The 27,469-nt window shown below is 43.2% G+C and overlaps 1 protein-coding gene across 1 annotated transcript; it reads left to right on the top strand.

Annotated features, from left to right (window-relative positions):
- Window positions 1-8,668: 8,668 nt before the first annotated feature.
- Window positions 8,669-26,461, top strand: ABCG2 (ATP binding cassette subfamily G member 2 (Junior blood group)). Its single transcript, XM_037395985.1, is given in 15 exon segments — window positions 8,669-8,948; window positions 10,837-10,896; window positions 11,371-11,485; window positions 12,651-12,803; window positions 13,219-13,376; window positions 14,157-14,308; window positions 14,752-14,856; window positions 16,362-16,609; window positions 19,055-19,137; window positions 20,284-20,373; window positions 21,008-21,132; window positions 22,261-22,415; window positions 23,337-23,426; window positions 24,122-24,231; window positions 25,298-26,461. Coding segments are annotated over 15 exon segments (2,001 nt in total). The 5' UTR covers window positions 8,669-8,742; the 3' UTR covers window positions 25,449-26,461.
- The last annotated feature ends 1,008 nt before the right edge of the window (window positions 26,462-27,469 follow it).

The following is a 27,469-nucleotide window of genomic DNA, read 5'->3' as shown; positions in this document are numbered from 1 at the left end:
CCTTTTCACCTCTAAACAAAGAAGGGGCAGACCCAGGGACATGGTTGGTGTGGCAGCTGCACTGATTCTAGCTTCTGTCCTGGGTAATGGCCAGCTGGGGTGGTGATCTGCCAGATTTAATATTAAACTGCACAAGCGAGTGCATGAAAGCTGTTGGGCAGCATTGTCTGATAAGGCAATACCCCACTTGCGATGTGTATAACACCTCAGGGTTTATATATTGTGAATTGACCAAAGGTCAGTTCCTTGATACGGGTGTGCCATGCATCTGACCGAACGCAAAACACTAGTCTGAAAGGTTGAACTCCATGTTTAATCAGTTATCAACAGTAAGTATTTTTGTGATATTGTCCCACAGGTGGGGTCTGGTACCCAGTGTGCAATAAGCCAATTTCACACACAGAGCTTAGATACTTATTTCATGTTGCTCGCAGATGGGTGCTAGGTGGTAATTCCACAAAGCTAGCACACCACACCAAAGAACTACAGTGTGTTTATCTTGCTACGTGATCAGCAAAACCTAAATTCATGATTATTGGTTAATTACATCAAATTGGCCTCGCTTGCAAAGTAGATTAGCATGCATGCTCCTTGCAGGTGTGGGGGCGCAAGTCTTTCCAGTCATCAGTTGAGTTGGTGGTTGCGATCTCCCCCTGCCGCTTCTACCTTTCCCGTAGTTACTGCAGGTTTTGCTGACTTCTAGCCGCCAGCACCTTCTAGTGCAGGATGTTCCCCTTCTATCAGTCTTTCAGTTCCTCCTCAGGGGCATAGCTGTTAGTGAGGCATAGCGCAACAAAGCTATTGATTGCTACAACCTAGGTATTATCCCAAACATAGGGCTACGATATGGCCACAAGTTTGTCCAGAGATAGATGAGGAAAGCTTTATGAACACTTGCCATGAATTCTCATGTGACAAATAAGCAGTCATGGCCTTGAAACCAGTAAGATAAAGAATTTATTAGGGTAGAATTTCTAAGTGAGTTTTGCACTCCTGTGCACGCAGGTTTCAAGCCCTGCAGCAGTACATGAACCCTGGAAGCCCTGCAGCAGTACATGAACCCTGGATTCACCTCATCCCCTTGGGAGCCCTGCAGTAACAAAGCTGACTAAATATCAGAGGCTGCACTATCTCTGTTGGAATCTATAGTTTTATCACTGAGGAATCACATTCCTACACTGTCTCTTTTACTAATTTTGATGTAAATAGGTCTACAGTGACTTTATGCAAGACTACCAAGCATCTCAGCAGCTAGCGGAGTTGCTAACACAGTCCCAGCAGCCTCGCTAGTACATGTGCTCTGAGAGAAGAAACTTCAGAGTGAAATTTAACTTAATTTAATTTAAATTAATCCTGGCCAACTCCTGAAACTGCAAAAAGACAGGCTGAATACTTGTCGTGCAATGTTTCAGACTGTAATGCAAGCATGAGCTGTGGCTTTTTTTTTAGATAGACTACTCCATGTCTGAAGACAGACACAGCTGTCTATTGACCCACTCAGAAATGATCTCAAGGATATCTACAACAGTAGTTTTGCATCTATTTGGTCATATGTGCAAATGACCCTGCTGAAATGCTACTGGGACTATGCAATGGTCTTCACTAGCTGCTAGGATGCTTCTAAGTCTTGTATAAATACAGAGTTAATGATGATAAAATTGCTGATAAAGGAAAGAACAAGATCCCAGGAGTGTTTATTCCTGAATGATGAGATACTTATCCATCCCAAATTATAGCCAGCTAAAAAACCTGTCCTTGCGATGGGTTTTGACCTGGACAGCTCTTACAGGCAGCCTTGTTGTTTACTAATCAGTGATGAGTCTTGCCAGGAAAATGAGAGCGTAAAACTCGTGCTTTTAACTGGAAACCATCTGTAACGTCTGCTTTTCTGCATCCTTCTGCCAAGGAGAATGCTTATGACCACATGGGTTCGTGCTCTTGTCAAAGCACTGGCAGAGCCCTCCCACAGGATGGTACCTGGGATGACGGCCAGGAACAGGCAGCCCAGATGAACTGAAGAGTTCCTTCAGCATCCCCAGAGCCTGGCCAACCTCATCTACTGGACTCACAAGCTACAGCTGTACTGGTGAGCAAAAATGAGTCACAGAGAAAATGTGAGAGGTGATGTGCACATCTCTGGTGCCACTCCAGATGTTAGTGCAGCTCCTGGAAAGCCGTGGCCTGTCCTGCCCGGTAGGCCCAGCTGGGCAGACAGCATGTGCCAGGGACCAGTGCCCCTTCCTCCTATAATGCAGGCTGCCTCAGCTTTTGTTCCCTCCATAACATCAACTACATGCCCACGTGTTATCCTGTGAAGACCCCGCTCTGATGGGCTCTGTACAGCCTTTGCATTAATGTAGGCGTTTTGAACTGAAGGAAAGCATGCTCAGGTAGCCCCTGTCTGCAGGCCACTGAGGGAGAAGACTTCACAACCAGCTGTGCATCGTCTGACATGCCATGCCGGCAATCCCCAGGCCCTGCCAGCCTCAGCCATCACTGCGAGCCTCTGGCAGGTGGAGATGCTTTGTTCAAATGCCATTGCTACTGCCAGCGATCCGTTTGGGGTGGCTCCCGATGAGGTGCTGCGCTGCAGCTGGCTTACGCCTTGTTCAGCTAAGAGAAAGCAAGGTGCAAGTTGTGTGCTAGTCCTGGCCCTGCCCTCCCCACGAAGCCCTCTGGCTTCCCCGGCACGCAGGGAGAGGGTGGAGACTCCCCGGGGTGACGGAGCGCTGGAGGAGCCCGGCACCTGCTCCTCACCGTTCTGCAGCAGGCGTGATGACACGGGTGGAACTGCCCTGCCCCGCGAGCTCAGCCGGCCATCGGGGCTGCCTTCCTGCACACCACGCTCTTCTCTTCCCTGGCTCCTGTTTCCCTTCCACCTCCTCGGCAGCCCTGCAGCGCTGACCCAGACCTGCTGCTGGTAAGTGAGTCTCTAGCAGCAGTTTAGCCCTTACGCTGAGATAGATTTAACGCAGTGTAGTGGCTTGCTTCCTCGTGCCTGAATTGCTCATGCTGTTATTGCTGAGGAATTAGATTCAGCAGCTGTTTTCCTCCAACAGCCAAGGAAAACATAGTGAAATACTTGCCTACCTTTTCCCAGCTTTTCAAGGGATTTTATTGAGAAATATGTTTTATAAATGGGGGATGAAAGGCTCAAGGCTTAAAGTAAAACCTGTAAAAAGGTAAAAAAAAAAGAACATTTTGCAGGAACTATCACACTCTAGAGTTTGCCTGTGCATGTTAATGCACTGCAGATAACACATGTGCAAATGCCAGCACACCCAGAGCACTGCTTACTTGGTCCCCAATTAACACACAGGGCTCTTTTCAGAGAAGACAGGTTACAAATCCCCAGTAAATCAGTTGGCAATTAACTTACAGATTGCCTGAATCTCATTATCCTTATTTACCGAAATGGTTTTAATTTCCTGTGTGTGTTCCTGAGAAAGAGGACTGTATGGTCCTGGGCTGGCAGTACTGTTCTTTTTGTGTGCCCACATCCATTCTCTGGCCAGTCTACACCCCTGTAAATGCAAGTGGCTGAAGAGCAAAAAACAGGTACACTTAAAAATTTCTGTGAATTTTTATGTATCGAAAGCCCCAAATGCACATTTGTAGTACGAGCTGCACTGCTTCAGCTTGTAGGTTGCAAGACTAAACTTGGTACCCATTGAATATAAAAGACATAATATGCTCACTTAATTTTGGTTTCTCTGGCAAGTTCAAGTATTCAGAAAAAAGAAAACAAGCTATTTTTTTTAAAGGGTTTGAGCCAGCTTTTTTAGAAAACTCTGCTGAAAGCTCCTTGGGTCTCTAAAACTCTTTCTCCTTATGCAATTTCAACACTTCTTTTCTATAGAGATGTTATACTTTGAAAAACTGCCCGCATTTCAAAAAATCAGTTGAAATGCACTTCTGAATTTTGCCATTCAAAATTTTACTACCACTCCTATAGTATTGTTTTTTCTATTTGAACTGCAAATCCCTCTGGTGCCAAAAGCTTTGCAGGAAGACTGGCAGGAATGTTACTTAGCATTTTATATAGACAATACAACTTAAGGCATACAAATAAGTTTGAAAGACCCCAGGTATGATATTCTGTGGTTCAAGTATGTTTAAGTCAATGAAACTCTGTAGTACATGTTGTTGACATTTTATGGTTTTGTTCAGTGCCTCTGTGTATGTAGAGAAAATGAGACTTTCTACTTTACAAGCCTCAGAAGAATACGCAGGAAAGTGGCTGTGTTGAGAGCTTCATTTTCTGTGCATTGAAACATTGGGCAAAGAGATTTCATGATAGTTTTTAAGAAAGGAGTTTCATTTTGCCATTAATAAAAGGTTAAATCTCAAGATCCATTACTTTGCCGTCCTCACTAAATTTTCTGAGACTCTCTCTGAAGAAAAGGTTTTTCTATTAGGCTTGAACTGAAATTGATGCTGAAATCAGTGGCAATAAAAATGTTTTAGAAAGATTCTGGGAAACAAATGAAACTTATAAAATTCCCAAAGACTTCATAAATTTTATATTTAGCTGATGCAAAAATAATATATTGTACCCAGAGTCGATATGATGAGGATATGAAATATTTTATATTAACGAATATTTCTGAATACAGAAGGCAATGCATATTGTCACTGAATCTTCTGCTCATTTCTGATCTGAAGTAGATATACAAATACTCTTTTTGTGCCATTCACAACGAATTCTAGGAAACTTCATTTAAAGAATTGTAGTCTGCATAGAAATTTATTTGATTAACATTCATCATGGTTGTTTCTTTGACCTGCACATGCTCTGACTTAAAATGTTTCATTGCTGTATGTCACATTAAATACAATCATTATTTTTTTTAAACAAGGCTTAAAGCAATATTTTAAAAAATCCATTCCCAAGTAGCAATTGCAAACAGCTGACAATTTTATTAGCTGTAAAGGAGCATGCACCTGTATTCCTAAGGTGAAGTTTATTGCTAGATCAGAAATGGAAAGTTTGGTTTGTAAAATACCAAACTGTTTATCTCACTGCAAGTACTTACCCCACAGTGGGGGGAAAAAAAAGGTTTCCAAAAAAGAAAAGCAAATCAAAAGCCTAACTCTAGCACACAGGCATTATTTCTGCTGTTAACCCTTCATCTTCTCTCAGCACGCTGTCAGCCAGGATCCAAATTGGCACTCTGGGAGGTTTCCATGAGCCACCCAGGCAAAGCCATGTGTTCCCCAGCCTCATGTTGGCAACAGTTCTGCTCGGAGGGAGAAGCTCTGGGTTATGGGACTTCCCAAGGCTCCTTCCCACCAACATGTCCAGAGCCCTGTCATTTTGTCATCCCAAGGAGCTGCTGTGACAGAGTCCTTGCGACAGCTATGGCCCTTTGAGAAGGGAGACAGCTAACACATTTCCTAGAGCAACTGATAAGTAACCGTTCCAGTTTCAAGTGAATGTGTATTCCGCAGTTTCTTTCTGCCATACATTCTAGTAGCTCTGAAAGTGTAAAACGCTATTTTCAGTAGTAACTTAATATCTGAAATAGTTTGTTTTTTTTTTACTTTGATAAATGGGGTACGCCCACAAATACACCTTTCCCTGAGGGGGCAACCATCAGGAGTAACGGAACAAACCTGTGTCTTCCACCTACAGCATCCCATCCTGTCACTGCCAGTAGCACAGGTGCTGCAGCCACAAGGGGCCATGCCAATTTACACCAGAGGTCCAGCTAGAACCAAACCCAGCCTCTAATCACAGCTGCCAGTAACCAACGCCTTGGCAAGGGGCAGCATCAAAGAATGCTATTTTTCTCTGGCAGATTTGGGCACCCGGTGGGTATCAGGTCTCCCTAAACCGGAGGTTTCCTGCTGAAAGCTTGTTAAATAGTCACTGAGGGACTGTCTCTGGATACACCTCTATCTATGGATATGGTTAATCCTTCTCACAGCTGATTTCTTTATCTAGCTTCTGCAGTGTTCTTTGCAAAGATGTTTACAATCTAATCAAAACTCGATTGGTAAATTTAAATTTAACTTTGGCATACTGTCTGCTCTTAAGGACAAAGGTAGTGTGAATCTGTATTTATGGAAATAGTTTCTGATCCTGGGCTTATTGTCTGCCAGTTGAATTCAGTCTGGAAGATACAATGTTTCATTCCAAGTTTGAATTTCAATGAAAAGTTTGTTTTCTAAAGAGCGTTTCTGAAATTTTAGTGCAAGTGCTGAGTTTTTATGATTATTTTTATGCTAGGTTTTTATGATAGTCTTTGGAAAAAAAAACAACAAACCCAAACGAAACAAAGAATTTAACTATTCTGTTGATAATGCCTGAGGTCATACTCCACCTCACTCTCCCCCATTTGCTCATAACATTACATCAGTAATACTGAAACATTAAGCTGAGAAAAAAAATATCTGATTAAGTAAAATACAGATGCAGTGATATGTCAAGGTTAGAGCCACATTGTCTTCTGAAGAATTCTGCACTCCTATCATGCTGCTGGTTATCCAACAATTTAAGGGATTTTGTAATGTCTATCTGTGGTGTTGACTCAGTGGTTGAGTATTTGGTACCTTGCTGGGAATGCTAGCAAACATCTGCTCAGTGTACTGTGAGACTTGAAGGGAAAAGTTTCCACTGTGGTTCTGAACATACATCTCTACTTTACCAAACCATCCTTTCAAATGGCAGTGATTGATGTGCAGCCAGATTAGCCCAGAAACTACTATATAAAGAGCCTTATAAAATTAGCTGTCCTCCTGCAGGTCTTCTCTAGCACAAGCAGAGAAGAGCATAGGCAGTTTCTCAATAAAAGGCCTCCAGACTCTAAATGTTGCACATTTAATTGATGTTCAACTTACTTAAAATCCATTTTAGCTTAAATTAAAGCTAGTCCCATTATAACTATATTTGCAACGGTTTCTTTTAAGTGTAGAAAAATTTGGCCCAGATTACTACTGATTACTAAAACGTTAAGACCTGACATTTTTGCCAGCACAGAAGACTACAGCTTTGTCAGAAGAGGCAAGCTCGGGCTAGATTTGGGGTAGCATCGCGGGGAGACAGATGAACCAGCCTTTACTTGCAGATAGGCCTGTTGCTGAGAGTAGGGCTTCCAGCAGTGTCACTGCACTGATAGCCAGAAAGGATAGTTCAGCTGGCTGTCAAGAAACCTCAGCAAACTGACAAGGTAAGGACTTGGGTTTTTTATGTGACCATATGACTGTGTTAGTTTAAACGGCTTTTTTTGCGAGGGTCCTTTTGTTAGCTGCTCTCAAATTCATTCAGCATGTCTGAAACAGTCTCGTTATTTGCCTTGTTCCTTGCTGCAAGCACTATAGCTGTGTTAAGGTGCGGGAGGGATCATCCCAGAGCTCCTAGCTGCTTATCTCGCCTCTTGGTTCCCATGAACTACTGCATTACTAACATTTCCCCTATTGACAAAGTAATTAGGCTCTGATGAGTCAACACGATATATAAAGAGAGGTTACAGCTCCTACCTCCCACCTAAATGACCCTTGTGTCACTTAGGAAGCACAAAGGGGACAAAGGTCTGCATGCCCAAGGGACAGCTGGGGATGCCCCAACAGTGCAGGTGGATGGCTCACAGGCAGGAGCCTGGCTGACAAGGGAGGTGAGATAACTTTAATTATTCCACAACAACCTTCTAGTTTTTACGTAGAAAGCAAATCCAAGGAAGATAATTACTGGGCAGCAGTGTCAGTTCCCATGTTCCTATACCCTTAGCAAAAGTGTTTTGATTAAAAAAATAACCCAACAATTTTCAGCTTTTGTTAGGGTTGTGCAGGAGCCCTAGAGGTAGGAGTATCTTCACTTTCAGTGTACACCTTTTAAAGAATATCTAATGGGCAAACTCTAAGCGCAGTCAAAACTCAAAAGAATTCTGACAAAGCGGCTGGGCAGAAGGCCAGGTCCTTTTGGACCTCAGTACTTTTGAGCTGATCTTTTAATGAGTCACTTGTTGTACCTGTGGTTTCCAACAAGCGTGCAGTTTATGTACAGGCCTCCCTGCCAGGGGCAGTCCTCCAGAAAGAGCATAATGCCATGCTAATGCCTGCTGTGAGAAGTACCTACTTCCTCGTACTGGGAGAACAGATGCAGTTGGTGCCCTTGGCCAGGTGCTGCTGCAGGGGGCTGCCAGGGGGGTGTCTGTGAGAAAGGACCTGCAGCTGCCCCACGCCAGACTCAGCTGCCTCCAGCTGATGCCAGCAGACCTGCCACTGGCCAAAGCCAAGCATGTCAGCAAGGCTGGTAGTGCCTTTCTCAAAACCTGTTTAAGAAAGGGTGAAAGACGCTGCGCAGCATCTGTGAGAGAGGAGTGAGAAAATGTGGGAGAAACAGCCCTGAAGTCACCAGGGCCAGTGAAGAAGGAGGGGGAGGAGGTGCTCCAGGCTCTGGAGCAGAGAGTCAGCAGACAGAGCAGCTGGGTGGGCAACTGGTGGCCAGCCAAGGTCAACCTGCCACAACAGACCATCAGGATAGAGGGAGACTCTTCTATCTCCCTAACACTGCCTGTGGTGTGCAGCAATGTGGCAGACCCAGCTCCCCATCAGATCTGGTCACCCCAAGGTCTGCGCCCACAGGACCCAAACTTCCTATCTGAAAGAGGGAGACATAGATGGACATCTGCAAGGCTCAAAGTAGGTCCAGTGCTGAACACTGAACCCAACAGGCACATCTTACCTCTCCATGCCTACAAATCTCTCTCCTTCCTGTTTTTTTCATTTATAGAGGGGAAAATGGCAGAAGGCCAGCCACACCTAAGTATTCAGATGTCAGACTTGAATACAAATGGCATCCCCAGCAGAAATCAGTCTTCTCCAGACTTAGCCAGCAGGGGAGGAAGCATATTAACTTTCCACAACATCTGCTACCATGTGAAGATGAAGACTGGGTTCCTGTGTCATCAAAAAACAACCGATAAAGAAGTCTTGAGAGAAGTCAAGTAGGTATTTAAACATCTCTTCAGAGTACGTGTATGTTTTGTTTCTGTCCAGACAGTTGAGCCCACTGATGTCACTGAGCCACTAAGCACAATATACAGCATTTGATCAAGATTTAGAAAAATTGTATGTATGTATGGTTGTTTTGTGTTTGCTATCAACTGTGCTTAAGCTTCCTGCTGGCCCCAGTGGTCCTCAGTCATTAGCGCTGAGCCTGTGCAAGTGACAGGTGATGCTGCTGGGTGCCGTTTCCCCTCGACCCGGGGGGGACAGACAGCCTTCCTGGCTACAGCACAGGGGCACACGAGTCAGCTGCGGTCGTTTCACCCTGCCTGGCAAGTCTCCCGCTGTGCCATGGTGTTCAGCTGAGGTACCAACAGCCTGCCCTCAATAGTTGCGTCTCCTTCACTATGGTGGCCTTTGGGAAGGTTAGTTTCAGGTGTTTTGACATAAAATGTTTAAGATGGTAATATAAAGGAGGGTTAGGTTAACTCTGAAGAGATGTAAAGTTTTCTCTTTGCTTTTTTCCCCATGTTGAATGCTACTGCTGTAAAGGACTCGCATCGTTATAGCCTTTGTTCAATAATCTATGCATAAGGCTTGCCCATTCATAGTTCAGTAGTTAAGCTAAGTGGCAAGTACTCATACAATATGCCATTGCAAGTCACCTGTGACTTTCGCCTCCCTAACTCCAATTTCTACCATAAATTTTCACCCTTTTGTGTTGCTCTGTCTGTCCTGCTCATTACCCATGCAATTTCCACACCTCCTAAACATGAGTTCTTAAAATCTTTTCTACTTTCCTCAAGAGCCATACATTATGGTAACTCAATTGACTGACGCTGGTCACTTGCAGTGGTGTGAGCAGAAGGCCCCTTTTGTGAAGACCAACATTTAACACACGTGATGCTTTTCCCTTGTAGAAAAGGCAACATCTGCATTTTTTTTGTTACATATTGGTTTTTCATATTAAAATCACATATAACATATGTATAATGTGTATGCTTCTTAATCTGTGGAACCATACATTTCCACAATAAGAAATTGAAGGAATAAATATATGCATCAGGAAAAGCAAAACCGAGCCTCCAAGGCTGCATGTCATTAGACCACAATAACAGCTGTACTGGGCCAGACCCACAGCCAAGTCCTCAGATTGCTGATACCTGGATTGCTGATAACAACCTGTACCGGAGTGCAGTTCAAGGTAAACCTGGTATCATAACACATGGTCAGCATTTGTATGTGCAGTGCAATTCCTGTGCACACCAAAGCTTGTCAAGTGCAGGTTTTAGGGGCTAGTTAAGAAAAATAGCAGCGATGCTTTCACATGCTCCAGCAAAAAGATAAAACCCCCAGGCAGCAGTATTTCCACATACCGTATCATTTCTATAGCACCTTTTCCCCAAATACTTCAAAACCTTTTCTATCTGACTTTGGATTTCCCCCCGTGGCTTAAAACCAGACACTGAGAAACTATCAACGGCAGTTTCTGTAAGAAAAAGAAATCCCTAGTATGTTCTTTCCACAGGGAACATTAATGTTTCTAAGAGAATACTACCTTTAGAACTGAATGTGGTTAAAGCAAGTGTGTGCCTCCCTTCTAGAGATCCATGGGGGCAAAAGCATGCATACAGGTTTTGCTATATTTTGCTCCAGTTTCTGTGTTGTCTTCATTATATAGATTAGTCCTTCTTGAATTAGGAATAAAAATTAAGGTGGAATTTGACTGATCACAAATATTGTTTGCAGTCAGGCAGCTTCATTAATTCCAAAATCAATGGGATGCGGAAGGTAGCCCTACAGATAATGTACACTAGCCTACCAGATGAAACTGTAAGAGAGATAAAAACACCGTATCTATTTTGTTAAACCTATTTTGTCTTACAGTGGCATCATGAGACCAGGGCTGAATGCAATTCTGGGACCCACTGGCAGTGGCAAATCTTCGTAAGTGCCCCCTTTGCCCTACACAGAAATTACACCAAGGAGAAAATGAACCTGCGCGTATTTAGCAGTAAGGGATAATACTTTCAGGGAAAGATTTCTTTTTCATTTCTGTCTGTGCAAATCTCCCTGGTTTCTGAGAAGTACCTGAATTCAAAAAAGACAATCAGCGTACATGACAAAGATGTAATTCCATTATAGTCTGCACTTTCCTGATACATGATGTTTATGTATCATTCTAGGTTAAATTATTGAATGAATGGACATAAATGCCCTATGAAATTGCACAGATCTCACTTCCTTAGGAGACCAGGACAAAAGAAACGCAGCCCTTGAAAGTTGCTGGGGGTTTTCTAAACTGCAAATGTTTAACATGAGGTGGTTTCATGTAGGTGTTCGTTCCATGAACTGGGTTTGTGGTTCAGAGACCTTACCTCCTGCATGCTCATCTGACAAAGTAACCAACTTTTCTCCTAGTCTGCTTGACATTTTGGCTGCAAGGAAGGATCCCCATGGGCTTTCTGGTGACATTTTGATCAATGGAGCTCCTCAGCCTGCCAACTTTAAATGTACCTCTGGATATGTAGTACAGGTAGGTAATTTTTATCACTTTATGGATTTTATTGTCCCCTTCTGACTGCAGTTGTAAGAAGTTGCTGCCGTGTTGCAAGTACCTTGCTTTGATCCAAGAACCAAGGCTGATGCAGTAGCAACTCTCCACACATCCACCCTCACTGGGAAAGAGTCTCTGCTTTGTATCTGAGCCTCTTAATGCTCTACAGTTGGTGGGAGCAGGCACTTTGGACCCCTCCTTGTTCCCCACCTGGGGGAACAGCTGTAGGCTACCAATACACATAGAGTATTTTCCAAGTATGATGCTTTCTGGTGATACACAGCTTGCACCTCCGCTTGCCCAGAGACAATGTCACTAGTTGTGTTCTGGGAGAACCTTTTTCCTGCCAGGGTGGGTTAGGGAGAAAGACATGTAGAGACAAAAGGGAAAATGCATCCCTCTTTTCATATCTTTCCCCTTGCCACTACCCATGCTCAGCAGCATGCTTGCAGTTTATTGAGACCTGAAGAAGTGCACTTATGAAAAACCCTTATAAAAGCGCAGTCAGCATGTTACAGAAAAGGTAGTGTCTTAAAACACATAACTCTCTCAACTTGCTACATCTGACAGATTTCTTTTGAAAGAGGCAAACAACTAATATCTGAAAAACCTAGTCTCCTTCCTCTTTTGCTGAAAAAAGCTTGGAAAACGTTTGCCCTTTCCCACACGGACCTAACCTCTCTTTTCCCTCCTTCTCTTCTGCCTGCTCTTATCCGCGGTGAGCTGAGACTGCATTAACAAATGCACAGTGATAGTGACCTGAGCTATAGCTGCTCCTTAGGTCCCTTTAGCCCTTCAGTATCTCACTCAACACCTCCAAAAAACTGAATAAGGTAAGAATACGTGAGTGATAGCTTTGAATATGTTGCTATTTATGCATTTTTGGTATCATGCATGATGGAGGATGTGCCTATATTTTGTTGCTTTATGAATAAAGGTAAATATAATTACGTGCATGAGATCAACTCTCTGCTGACACGGGCACTGAAGATGTGCCTTACCACATGTTCTGGCAGTTGCTACTGTCCCTCTGCATGGAAGGACAACATAAAACACAGGTAGATGCAGTTCTCGGAGGACAAAACCAGAAATTGCTAACTAAGCATCAAGTATCTACTTTTCTTTTTTTAAAAAAAAAATTAAGGATGATGTGGTGATGGGAACCCTGACTGTAAGAGAAAATTTGAAGTTCTCAGCAGCACTCCGTTTGCCGAAGTCAGTGAAGGAACAGGAAAAAAATGAACGTGTGAATCAGATCATCAAGGAGTTGGGTTTAAGCAAAGTGGCAGATTCCAAGGTAAGGCCTGCAAATATGATCCTTAAATCATGAACAAATCTTAAGTGCTTTATTTAATTAACCAAATGGCTTAGCATGACAGATATAAAAAAAAGTAAAATCAAACAGACTTTCAGTAATACAACAGTTATTAAAACTTCTGTATGAGGATCTGTACAGACTGCACTGATACTGCAATATACTATTACACTGTGGGGAAGGGGAAAAGTAGTCTGTGGTTGGAGAAAAAGAGAACATCTCAAGCAATAATAATGTTACAAACCAGCCTATGTGTGAGGTAACATCTACATCTGTACCTGAGAGTAGGGTCAAAACTTCTTACAACTCCTCCCAAATGCTGCCACATCTGTAGGACGTTGTTCACTCAAGTATTTGTTATCTGGCCAAACAAGACAAGTTTCTTATTTTGTGGCAGGTTGGCACCCAGTTCACTCGTGGGGTGTCCGGAGGAGAGCGGAAAAGGACCAATATTGGGATGGAGCTCATCACAGATCCTGACATCTTGTTTTTGGATGAGCCAACTACAGGACTCGATGCCAGCACTGCTAATGCTGTTCTACTGCTACTGAAAAGGTGATGGCCTTGGAAACAGCCTCCTGTTTTCACCACTCAATTCTGCCACATTTCAGTTGTATCTAACTTACATTACAGTTAAAAGGAGCAGACAGGGAAATCGGACATGTAATTGTTTACCAGCGAGCCAAGGCTGCAAAAGGGGTAGGAAAAAGGCTGTATGCATTCTCTTGCTTCAAAGCAGCTGCTCACAGCAGTACACAGAGCAGCTTGCACGAAGTGTGTGCGTGCCAGGGCTGCTATTTGTCCATGATGGCTGCCAGAGACAGCTTCATTTACTGGCATCCCTGCCTGTGCCAGAAAAGTGATAGAAACCTCTGTTGTGCAGTATGGTAAGGGGCTTGATTTTAATATGGATGGTAGATAGGACACAGCTAGCTGTTCCCCCATAACAAAATCTTAGGCCTATCTTTAGGAAAACAAGCACAACACACTGTTCACAAATTTCACATAATTTTGCGTTGACTACAAGCAGAGAGAACTCAAATGCCTCTCTCCAGGGCTTTCTGTTTGCATCAAAGTCTTCTGAGGACCTTCCCCTCCAACAACCTTCCCAGCGAGAGGGAACTTCCTTTTCTCACACAAACACTATAAATATGACCTGAATAATTTTTTTTTCTTTTTCTTTTCCCTTTCCCTCTCCTTTCTCTAGCACTCCAAGTTAATCAAACTTAACCAAGGCTTAACTGAACTTTCAAATTCTCTTAAATGCTTGTTTTAAATTCTCTAAATACTGAGTCGACTTGCAAAGCTAACGCCTCTGTTGTTCTTCACATGCAGGATGGCAAAACAAGGGAAAACAATCATCTTCTCCATCCACCAGCCTCGGTACTCCATATTCCGCCTGTTTGACAACCTAATGCTGCTGGCTGCGGGGAGGGTGCTGTACCACGGGCCTGCTCAGCATGCCATCGAGTACTTCCAGTCTATCGGTGAGCACAGCTCGCAGCGGGGCCGACTACAGCAGCATCTCTAGCTCACCCTAACCTGAATACAATGCCAAAAGCACTTGATCAGAATGTGACACTGTGAGCATTATTTTAACAGACTAAGCTTTTCTCTTGGTGTTCCACCTCTGAACCCATATGTGGGTTTGGATGAGAGGGCTGACCTCTAGCTGACTGTTCCTGGGTGCATCTTAAGGAGACAAAGCTCAGGCTAGGGTTGAGAAGGGCACATCGCCAGCTATCACCTTGCTTTCACTGACAGAGCTGTTTGGCAGTGCCGTTCAGCTCTTGGGTATGCACGGACCTTGTGAAGCCCGCAATGCTTATGGTGCAGGGTGCTCAATGGGCACAGTGGCGTGGCTGTGCTCATGACGGCCGTCTGCCAGTCACGCAACCACCATTTAGGGCTTGTAATGCTGTCACTGCAGGCTATGAGTGTGAGCCATACAACAACCCTGCTGACTTTTTCCTGGACATCATTAATGGAGACTCCACTGCGGTGGCAATGAGCAAGACCAATGAAATTAACACAGGTATGAAAAGCAGAGGTGAGTGAAATGACCATAACATGTTATCTTGCCAGAAGGTGTCCAGCACAACACAGAAAAATTACTCACAGGTGTCAAACAACCAATAACTGTGTGTGCAAGTGTATGGTTATTTGTATGTATGAGAGTATTAGGCACTGCTGATCCATGTTGCTTTAGAGGGGAAAAGAACCCCAAAATCACACCATTCCTAAATCCTTTTAGTTTAAACATGGAAAATTATTTGCATAACCTGAAATAAGTACCAGATTCACCTATAGCCCTACTATATTAAATATTCCTGTCTATGCAAGAATAGTTTGCCTCTCATAAATGGGTATTTAGCAATTTATCATTGCTATCCATTTCTACATAAATGGACCTGCATACTTTTGTGTCACACTAAAATCACAAGATGTTACAGGTGAAATAATATTTTCCTGTGTTGAAGTTATAATGTTTGGGAATATAAGAAACTATTTTGTTACCTCTCAGCACAGAGAAAGAGCTTCTTTCATCTCTGAGGCAAACCAACTGAAGTCTTGTGTAAGCAGAGACGCTAAAGCAGGACATTGTTCCAGTTAGGGACATAATTCGATGCAGTTATGACCTGTATTTTTTACCTAATGGAATGGTTTATCTGTTATGAAATTACTGTTTTCCTTCCTCCGAGTAGTACGGGAGGAAGGGGTAGAGATAGGGGACCAGTGTTTTCCTGATGCTTCCCTGAAGTTGTGGTAAGGCAGAAATTATCCCCAAACTAACAAATCAAATCTCACCTACGTTCAGTAGCATGCTTTTTCATCCTGTCTGTTGCTACTAATTAACGGCACGCTCTCTTCTCACATGAATGAAAAGGGAAATGAAGAAATGAATATGCTAAAGTTTCACTGTATCTTTACCAAAAAAGCAACCAGCATTTTACAGAAATGCCAACTGTGTTCAGGGCCTGAATAATATTATAGCTGGCAACACACGTTGTATTTGTCATTGGAAAAGCACACACTGGACTACAGTTGAGAGAGAAAAAAAGGAACTCCTGCTAGAAATTTATGACGGGTTCAAAAGTTTGATTGAAGCAGACATGTGCAGGATTACCTGGATCTAAAAGTCTGGGAGGCCTAGGATTATCTCACCAGATCTGCAAAACAGATCACCTACAGAAACCTAGGGGGAAAAAAAATGGCTTTTTGATTAGAAGTCAGATTCCCACCAGTTTGAAACTTCACCGGCAGACAAGGGTTTACCTAGTCAGTCTGCTGTGAAGCTGCTGCCTGCGGGTCATGTTGCAAAGACAAACACAGAGGTTTGGTCTTATTTATAACTGACTCTTTTGAATTACATGCTACAGGACTGAGTGCAATGAATCACTGGAACTAAATGTTTGTACTAATTCTTCTGGTTTGTTAGTAACTCTCCCACCCCAAACATAACTCTCCTTGGCTTAACTCCTAAACAGTCTTCCCATCCGTTACAGAAATGGTTGTATTTCTTTTTAATCTCTTCAGCAGAGAGCACTGAAGAATGCACTGAATATGATAAAACCTTGGCTGAGAAGTTAGCAGAAAAATATTCCAACTCTGCCTGCTACCAAGAAACAAAAGCAGTATTGGAAAATATTTCTTTGGGAAATAGAAAGAAAACAAAAGCAGTTTTCCGACAAATCACGTACGCCAATTCCTTCCTTCATCAGCTGAAATGGGTGTCCAAGCGCACATTCAAAAATCTGGTAGGAAACCCTCAAGCTTCCATAGCTCAGGTGACGTTATTTGTATCTATCCTTTTGTGGTGTATGTCGAATTTATTTCACTCCTGTATTAGATAAGTCATTGGGATGATTTTGTCTCTTGATATTTTGACTGCAGTAAGCATGTGAAAAAAGTGTTTGGGGTCTAGAAATCTGATTCACTAGAAGGTGTCCTGAATGCTCCCAAATGAGTAGCATGAGGGACCATTCAGCAATTACTTTTGGTCTACTGAAAGACTTTGGGAGGCAAGATCTTTTCCAGCAAGGTATTCTGCTGCTCCTGGCCAGGAGCAGATTACCTCCCGAGCAGTTTCACACATTTGCTCGAGAACATTCTTCAGATTTGGCTTTAATTGTCCAGGCTTGGCTGTGGGGTTTGGCCTCAAATCTTCTTCCCTACTAGGGAAAATTAACAGACTACATTTGCATACTTAATTAAACTTCAGCACACAATGAAGTGCTGGCAGTTGGCTCAAGTGTAAAAATATTTTCACAGTCTCAGAAGGTGTGTGTCATTTGGTCGCTTGATTGTTCATAATGGTGATGATGTCTTCCGGAGGTGTGATGAAGGCCCCAATAGGGTCTAACACCTGCCACAAAAGATGAGCATGTTCTACATGACTGGCCTTGTTAGGGCTGCTTTTTCAGAAGAATCAACGCCAAAATTGTTGATTTCTTCAAAGCTGTACATTGCCTTCAAAAATAAAGAATGCCTGGCTGACCTCTGCAGAATGACTAATCCTCAGGAATCCCCTAATTCACAGGCCAAACTCTGCTGTCCCAGCAACACCAAAACTCCCACTGCAATTCTCAGCAGTTCTAGAGGAGGCAATAGAAAACCTGGTCTAGAGCCAGGGGTATAAATTATCTTCATCATGGTTAATATAAGAGTGAACAAATGGCCAGTGTGGAGGGGAATGAGTCCAGAATCCCCGATGTTAAAAGGCTTTGAGTGTGTGTGTATGTGTGTCTGTATGTTGAAACTGCAGAGATCCTTAATAATTGCTTTGTAAAAGCTTGACCTTGTGACAAGAATTAGAGTCCCAAGGATCTTGTAATACCCCAATGTTAATGGTCCTGACTTGTTTCTCACAATCTTTTCTATCTCCCCACCCTCATTAGGGGTGGATTTTACAAGCATTCTTTTAGGGGTACACGGCTCATTAAGGCTTTTTTCATTAATCTGCTCCAAATTGGTCTTGATATGATCCCTGGTTTCCACTGCAATTGGCTTAGGAGCTGAATTATCCCTGACATTTGCTCCTTTTGGCAGGACCTTAGCGATAGGGTACCGTGGATCAAGGTGTTTATGGTATTACAATTCATGCATTGCTCACACTTAAAAATGACAGAACTGCCTGACACCATCAGTTTTGCTGAGATTTTTGTCATCTGCATTTAGCATTAAAAAAGTGTGATGTTCACATTTCAGTCTTTTAAATTATATCCTTGGGACAGATGGTATCTTTGCTTTTTAAATTGTGTTACAGACTGCAAATCTCAGTACACCTATAGCCCGATGGTAGTATCTCACTCATGTTAAAAAGAATCCCATAAATAAAATGTGTGATAGACTGTGAAGCATGAAAATAAACTGTCAACCCCAACCTGGCAGTCAGGAAAGACTGCTTTTGGTTATAAATAAATATAAATAAAATAGCATTGAGATGGCACCAGAGAAACCCCTGCAGAAGTGCTGCACTGAAGAGCTGCAGTCTGCCCTAGAGCTGACCCTTGTCACTGACAGGAGATGGAGATCCTGTCTCCAGGAGGATGAACGGAGGGGGGTATCGTTAAGGAGAGAGGAATGATGTTGCAATACATCATCAGTTAACTTACTCATGATATCCAAGCATGGTTGAAATAGTGGTGGGGGGAAGGAGCTTGGCTGAGGTGCACATGATGCTGGGGTTCCTCTGGGGAAAGGTTTTGTTGCCTCTTTCCAACCTGCCCCACCAAGCCCCTGCTATCATCCTTCTCCTATTACTGGTGCCAGCACCTTCCCGGCACTGCCAGAACAGTTCCCTCCAGTCATAGATCTGGCCAGGCTGAAGGTCTGGGAAAAGCTGTGACACTGCTGCAAGAGTGTGCCTCCTGCCAGTGCCCCCACTGAACAGTGAGCAGCAGCTGAGGCTCCTGTACTGTCCCTCCATTCTAGCCACCCCAGTGCCATGCCTGCGTGAGGCAGCAGCGACTGGCCGCTGCCGAAGGCAGGTGGCTCTGGGGACCTGCTGTGTCTCACAGACGCCTCTTGAAGGATACTGTGGCACAAGAATCAAAGTACTGCTATGCTGCAGGTTGCTAACCGCCCCATCGACTCCCTTCTCAGCCTGGATAGCTGTTCTCCTTTATGAAAATGCTTCCTATCAATCTACACTCACCTGCTACACATTTAAAAAACCTATTGAAGCTTTGAAAGCAGTAAGAATAACACTTCTCCTCTTCTTTTACGTTTAGCTGTGTGTTACAGCCTTCCTGGGACTGGTTGTAGGTGCCATTTTCTTTGGACTTAAAGAAGACTCTGCTGGACTACAAAACAGGTTAGTCAGTTTAGGTAACGGATACCAAAAAATTTGATACAGATCCCTTGTTGTTGCGGTAGGGTGATGAACAGCTTGGAGGCTGAGAAGGAACCCGTAAGCTCATTAGGAAATATATCCACCTCTTTAAAGCCAGTGCTTTTCCTCGCATCAGTGGGTAAGGCCAAGCCTATATTAGTGACTTCAGAGTGAGGATGTTCTTCTGCCTCTAGGAAGGTCCCTGCAGAACTGAGAGGGGGATGCAGCTCTGCCCTGCCATGCTGTAACCTAGACAAGCAGTCTAAATGAAGTGAGTAACACTACTACTGTAGGATGACATTATTCAGTGCCAGTCAGGTTGCTGAACATGCTGAAGAGCAGACATCACATTAAAAAGGCTTAATTCAGCATGGCAGCATTTTAACTTCTTTTCTGCAAAGACTTCCCCAAGATAAAAAGATTAAAGATTAAAATGTACACACTTGGCTACATAAACCTGGGTAACTAAAGCTTTGATCTTGCAACTGCTTCTACATACACACTTGAAGTTACCAACAGTAAGTCAGAAGGTGCATCTAAAGCTAGATTTTAAAAATTATCCTTGTCTATGTATCATTCTGACAGCTGTATGTACATGACCTGAGTCATGCAACTAAGAAAGCTCTGGGTTCTTAGTCTTGAAACGTTTCATACCTTTTACTTAAAAACGGCCCAGTTTTAAACTGGCTATGAAAGTGTGAAGTCAAAGCCTTAAATTTTAGTGGAAAAGGTGAAAACAACTTCTTACATTGCTTATTCAGCTCCTCATAGTTTGCATCAGAAACATGCCTCCCAGACTAAGAATTTTCAACTTGTCAGGAAACTACATTAGAAAAAATAAGGAAAAATCTGTTCATTTTCTGTCCTTTGACTGCATCAGGGAACTTGCTATTCCTTGCATCAGGAACATGCTATTCTTGCATGCAAATAACAAATACTGCCTGTACCACATCTGCTTCAGGCTTGTTACGGAGTCAGACTTGTAGCCAAGCCTTTTCCTGTGGAACTTGGGATGGGAGGTCACATACTGCCCAGCTCCAGGCATTAAAGTTAGATTTCTGTATGCTGCAGTGGAAACTACGTTTATATCACATTTTTAATAACAGCTTGCTGGTTTGCTTTTTGTAGAGTGGGTGCAATGTTCTTTCTGACCACCAACCAGTGTTTCAGCAGCATCTCAGCTATTGAACTCTTTGTAGTGGAAAAAAAGATATTTATGTAAGTAAAACATACAAAAAGGTTGTCAGGGACTGCTGTTAGAGAGTTTGTTTGTTTGCCCTGCTGTACCTAATTGTCATTTAAATGTACCTACTACAGAGTTTTCAAGTTACTTCATTGTTAGTCCTCATTGCAAAAGTAGTATTTTAGTCTGTTAGTAAATTGTCTACAAATCCCTAAAATGGTGCTTACAACTGCAGACGGCTCAGGGTTGAAAATTATTAACTTATGTAGTAAAAAACCCCTGAATAGTCAATTTAGGTATTGATTAATAAGCTTGTGACTTGCTAGTGAGGACAGTAAATACTATCTAACTGGATTCTTTAAAGCTATGCAGATTACACTGTACAGAAAAGGAAAATTATTTAAGTTGTACCCTTGCTCTCTGTTTTGATGATACGACACATATATTTACTAAAAATTATGTGCACAAGTATCCATATTCATTTGCGTATGAAGATGGCACCGTTACTATAGTATGTGGCTGACTGGACATTTGCATTACAACCTAACCACGGAAGAATTCTTTTTTTACCCAGTTTGAGCTAAAATTTGTTTGCCTCCAGCTGAAAATAATCTTACTGTTTTTAAGTGATTAAATTTGTAATATGCTGTTCATGTTTCTTTGTTCCAGACATGAATATATCAGTGGGTACTACAGAACATCTGTGTATTTCATCTCAAAGCTACTGGCTGATTTAATACCCATGAGGACTCTACCAAGCATCATCTTCACCTGCATAATTTACTTCATGTTAGGCAAGTATGGTCTCCTACAGCCCCATTACAACCTGAATAAATCAACAAGGCATGTGCATATAGATGTGCATGTATACAGCTATATTTATATAGGCTGAAGGACTATTATTATTAGCAGGCGGTGGTTACTGTGCATGCTTTTAGCACACCATGCTGTTTACTGAAAAGACACACTTTCAAAGATTTAAGCATTCATGCCAGAATCTGTGATGTCTGATCTCCACTGTCCCCAGAAGCAAGTGTGTCATAATCATTACTGCATAGGTGTGATTTATTCCTTTTCATTTATGGCCATCTTAGCTTCTGGTCACTTTAACAAGACACTTTTTCCATCCTTGCAAGAACACTCATCAAAGGAAAAGTTTTGTTTTGAGAACTTAATATTGTGTAAATTAATATCAGCCTGTTCTTTTTGGTGAAATGCCTTCTGGTTAGTGAGCAGAATTTGAAAACTGCTGGCACCAAATTTTACAACCCTAGAACACCTTCAAATGTTATCCCTAAAATGTGTCCCGGGGCAGACCATTTTCTTAGGGTAAGGTTTCAGATCACTCCATCCTTTTGGGATAATCCACAAGCTTGAAGGTGCAAGCAAAATTTAAAATAATCACGGTTTGCTTTGGTCTGAGTTTTTTTCCCTAAGGAGTAGGAAACAAGGCTGCATCAGCAAGAGGCTCTCAGATTGGGAGACTGGAGCAAGACAGACCTTGCTACCAAATCCATAGCCACCAAAAGGCCACTAAGTCCATTAGGAGAGCTCTCTGCTGCCAGCAAGTGAAATGTACAACTACTGCAAGTGCATGAGAGATTTCTCTTTTGATAGACAACGTGAAGCCTTCACCTTGGACTGTGGGGAGTACAGTACTGTAACTTATACCCATTCTGATATCTCCAGTGTTACAGTGGTTACAGGCAGACTACTTACTCATCCTCACCTCTGCTGACAGGGCATAGACATAAGGGCTGTCACAAGCCTCACTGCAGGCTTGCGTCTCAGTGATGTAGCCTGTGCTGTCAGACAAAAGGTGCTCGGTAGGCAGGATCCACTACGTAAGTCAGGATAGCGTTCAGGTTAGGGTAGAGCTGTGCAAGGATCATACTGAAACCCTTCTTGTTCTGATCTTTAAGGTTTGAAACCAACAGTAGAAGCCTTCTTTACAATGATGTTTACCCTTATGATGGTGTCCTACACAGCCACTTCTATGGCGCTAGCCATTGCAGCAGGACAGAGCGTGGTCGCTGTAGCAAACCTGCTCATGACTATCACATTTGTTTTTATGATTGTGAGTAGCATTATTCAGTTTTCTAGACTGAATCCTGAAATCCTAGAAATGCTGAGATCTAGAAACCCTACAGCACAGAGTTCAGCTGAATTCTGCAAAAAGACTGTGGGGTCAAGCATGTCTAACATCCTGATTTGTCCGATTTGAATATTCTGATATTCTGGGCTTGAATATTCTGATTTGTCCTTTTAACTTACAAGGACCAGAGGGCTGGGTGTGAGGGGGAGGGATGGTGGTTCCTCTGCCCCCTTCTCTGTGGCTCTGGCAGCCAGCCTACTGCCTGGAAAGCAGAAATACAGCCTAGAGCTACATCTTGTTCACTCTCCTTTAGCTTTGCCAAAGACAAATTTGGCTGCCTGAGGACATGACCTGCAGCCTCCTGCTCTCTGAGGCCATGACCGTAGTTGCCCTCCTCAGCTGCAGAGCCAGCCATCGGGCATGTTAGCAACAGGCAACACACAAAGAGCTACGGCTGGAAGGCAGGCACCATAAACAATGAGGCAGCGCTGAACTTACAGCCAAACCCACGTTGCCTCAGACTTGGGGCACACAAGCAAAACTGAGTGCACACCTCCTGCAGCTCCACACACCCCAGCAACAGCAGACAGTTCATGTGGGACCCACAGATGGGAAGCATCCAGGTTTAATGCATGTTTAAATTTTATCTGTTTAATGCAGATTTAAAGCAATCCTAGTTACTCATTTTGGGAGAAGGACCACATGGGGTTATGGCCCAAAGCTGGGTAACAAATGACTCCTTCCCTCTCCCCTGTTCCTCTACTGAAAGAGTTTCTTCCTCTAGAAATGCCTTCCCACTCATTTTAATCTGAAGAAGCAGAGTCAAGAGCTAAAGAACACATGGTAACAGCATGTAATTTGTAATTGTTGTTGTTGGGGCTTTTTTGTAATCCTTGCTTCTAGATTTTCTCTGGGTTGCTGGTCAATCTCACAAGCATCGTGTCTTGGCTCTCCTGGCTCAAATACTTTAGCATCCCTCAATACGGAATGACAGTAAGTGCTGTGTGTTCCTGTGTGCAGACTTGGAAAAGATTTGCTAGAAAGGATGTCTTTACTCATGATAAAGAAAACATTATGGGCTAATAGGCAAAAAAAGATAAGCTAATTAAATTCGGCAACCTCAGAATGTAGTGCAGTATCTTGGAACAAGAAAGGCTTCTCATCAGCCGGCACCCACTGCTCCTTAGAAGAGCTCATTTCTGTAACCTGGAAACACCTAATATGAGCGACACTAAATAACTACATCCGTTGGAATGCAGCTGGACAAAACTGATACTGAGTAAAGAACAATGTTATCCCTAAAAGACAATTCTTTTTTCCATCATTCAAACAAAAACTTGTCAAGCTAAAACTTTTCTCCTCATTTTTGCTAATTTAAGTCAGGGCGATGTTTCACAGAGAAATTTGGGTTTTAACATGTCTATGCAGAAGTAGTCTAGTTGGGGGAGGTGTTAAAGGCTGGTGATGCACCACACATGCATTACAGGGTGTGGACTGCACACATTCCTCTCTTACAAGAAAAAGAATGTGCTGCTCAGTTAAAAAAAATGGGGATTTGGCCAACATAATAAACAGTGATACCATCATGTTTTTAGAATAAATTTGAATGTAATTATATCTCCTCTTGTTCATGTATCTTTCGGTTTACCTACTAATTTCTGTTGTCATTGTTTCTTTTATTTGAAAAGGCTTTACAAATCAATGAATTGGCTGGCCTGAACTTTTGCAACATCACTAACAACACAAACCTAATCAGCAATTACAACTATCAACAGATAAACCAGTCGTAAGTATTTTGGTATATTAAAATAAATCCCTGTCCTGGTTTCAGCAGGGATAGAGTTCATTTTCTTCATAGCAGCTGGTGGAGTGCTGTGTTTCGGATTTGATGTGAGAATGATGTTGCTAACACACTGATGTTTTTAGCCACTGCTAAGTAGTGTTTATACTAAGTCAAGGACTTTTCAGTTTCTCAGGCCCCGCCAGTGAGAAGGCTGGAGGGGCACAAGAAACTGGGAGGGGGCACAGCCAGGACAGCTGGCCCCAACTGGCCAAAGGGGTATTCCATGCCATGGGACATCATGCTGAGTGTATAAACTGCAGGGAGCTGGCTGGGGCCTGCCCACCACTGCTTGGGGACTGGCTGGGCATCAGTCTGTGGGTGAGGAGAATCTGTATAGTCCATCACTTGCTTTCTTTTCTTCCCTCCCTTTGGATTTTGTTCCTCTCCCCTTCTCCCTCCTTTTCATTGTAATTGTTGTTCTTGTTATTTTATGTTATTTCAATTATCAAATTGTTCTTATCTCAACCCACAAGTTTCACCTGTTTCCCAATTCTCCTCCCCATCCCTCTGGAGGGAGGGGTGGGGAATGAGCAAGCAGCTGCATGGTACTTATTTGCCAGCTGGGGTTAAACCATGATAATACCACCACCAGTAATTAATCTGTTTGTGAGATACCCACTGAAGACCAGCAGAATCTGTGAGTTCTTCTATGGAAAACTAAGTTTTGACTGGGTTTTTGCATTCTGTCTGCAGAGAACATTCTATTTATTCTACTTATTGTCATGTTTAGTATTTATAACACTAGAAATATCTGGCATTATGCCTCCCATTTTCTTTAAACTGCATTTACTGAAACACAGACACACAAACTACAATTATACAGCCTCACAAACCCCATTTCAGCTTCCTACAGGAAACTGATTGTAGCTACAAGAAACATTTACAAACAGAAAATAAAATAGTAACATACAGCTGGTGTTTGCCTGGCTTACTATAGACATGAAATCACACTACAACTTCTAGGGATCTTCCTAGATACTTCAGACTGACAAAGCTTATATGCATGTGTATTTATCCATAGGTTGTGTACTGGAGATGAATATCTGAAAAATCAAGGAATTGATGCGAGTAGCTGGGGCCTGTGGCAGAACCACCTGGCTCTTGCCTGCATGACAGTAATATTCCTTACCATTGCATACCTGAAACTGCACTTCATGAAGAAGTTCTCTTAAAACCAAAATGAAAAATGCATTTCCTACTGTTCAGTAGTTCGATAAACCATCTGTGCAATTGACTTTACTCTTTTTTGAGACCTTCCTTTGTACTTTTGATTGCACAAGTCAACAATGTGAATGCCATCCTTGTATATTAAATAGTATTAATGCACTTTGCTGAAATGTCTAGCATGCCTCAGCTCTCTTTGCCATAAGAAGTACGCAACTATTTATTTCTTCAAGAGACTACTCATTCTTTCTGCATGTGCTAGCTATGAATTAGTTAAATATTAGTTTCATTGTTAAACAGCTTAACCCCTCCCAAAAAAATGGTTCCATACTTTAATTAGCACTTACATTTGCTGGCAAGTAATTCAGTCCAAAGTGATGGTTATCAGGACACCGATGCAGTCCCAACTGCTAACGTGGTCACAGTCCGTGTGAGACAGTAACAAAACCATCCTCTCCATCCCTGTGCACATCTCATGCCCTCTCCTATTTAGGAATCGTTACTGCTCTAGAGTGTACTTGATTAATGCTGAAAGTTTTTTTCTTACCAAGCTCGAGTGGTAAAAATACTACTTTTTAAGTAAAAGTGACTGTGTGCTTTCTTACGCAGCCAGTTTGCATAACCCTTGTATCAAAACATGCATTTTCTCTGTGTAACAGCAAGTCATCTTCACTGTCCTGCTATTGCTGCTGCTGTGAGTTTTTAAGGTGTTGTTTGTTTCTGTTTTTGTTTTTTTTTTATGGTGACCAGTTTCAGGTGTACAGCCACCTACCACCAGCTACCACATCTGTAAGGGTCTGTAGGCTGCAGTAACCCTTTCCTGGCAGGGCAGCTTTTTCCCCCAAGCCATGGTAGTTCATCTCCTTCCACTTGGCACAGATGCAGCAGCAGTTCCAACAAGGATCTTAGCCCTTATCACTCTTCCCCCTTGTCACTTCATGCAATAAAATTTGCTTTATTTTGAAGACCTGTCATCTTATTGTGTCTGTGGTCTACAGACTCCTCGCCGGACATCCCTGCTCCTGCGTTTGTTTAGGAGGTCGGCAGTACAGCACCATCATGGGGGAACACTTGCCTAACTCTACTTCTTCACCAGTTTCCTCCCCTCTGCCACGACAAGCCCACACCTGGGGCTTAGCCTCCCCCTCACAGCTGAGGGGTTATCTTGGTTATCTCCTTGTACACAGCTCAGCCTGCACATTGCAGCAAGGCTACATCAGTGGCCCTGAGGTGAGGTTTTGCCCTGTGAGATGAATGGAGGGAGCAGGGGACGAGGCCTGGTGAGGCCTGCTGCACCCCAGTTGCTCTCAGCTATAACGCAGCAGGGCAGAGCCTTGGTGCCTGCCAGCCACCAATCACCACTCAGCAGCTGCACCCCGCAACCAATCACTGCCTGCCTGCCTGCTCTATGCCCCGCCCCTGCTCCTCAGGCAGGTGAGGGGGAAGGGCAGGACCGCAATGGCGTTGCCATCTGACATGGAATTAAACTGCTGGAAAACAGTGATTGTGCTGCAACGGGTTTTACCTGCCTAGTTACGCATAAAGCAAATGCATAGAAATGCACAGAGGCCAACTGCGCAGCTCTTCCTTGGGTGTCCGCTGTTCATCTTGTTGCTGCCGCAAGACTTGCCCTGGGCTGGGTGGGTGGCATACAGCCGCGGATGGAAATGTCTTAGCACTGTCCGGCTCTGGTTCGTTTTGATATCAACCAATGTTAACTGCGCCAGCTCTCCTACTAATAGAAAACATAAAGTAAACCATAGCACAAATTAGCATTACACATTTCCACCTCCAAATGTATTAATGTTGCGTTTAAATGACAGTGTGTTAAAGTCAGTCACTCGCCCGGTGAAGCGTGGTGTCCCGCCAATTTTCCTGCAGGTTTTCTTTCTACACCAACATCAGTGAGCTCAGCTCCTGCAGAAGGCAGCAAGTGCTGAGGTACCGCAGGACAAGCTGCTGTCACACACCCAGGACAGCCGAGGTCCCTCTGCCTTTTTCTCTCTGTGCTTCAGTACTTTTCATCTTT

Source organism: Falco rusticolus, chromosome 1, assembly GCF_015220075.1.
Source record: "Falco rusticolus isolate bFalRus1 chromosome 1, bFalRus1.pri, whole genome shotgun sequence".
NCBI classification, from domain to species: Eukaryota; Metazoa; Chordata; class Aves; order Falconiformes; family Falconidae; genus Falco; species Falco rusticolus.
Note: the sequence above shows the minus strand (reverse complement) of the source record. Positions and strands in the feature narration are given on the sequence as shown.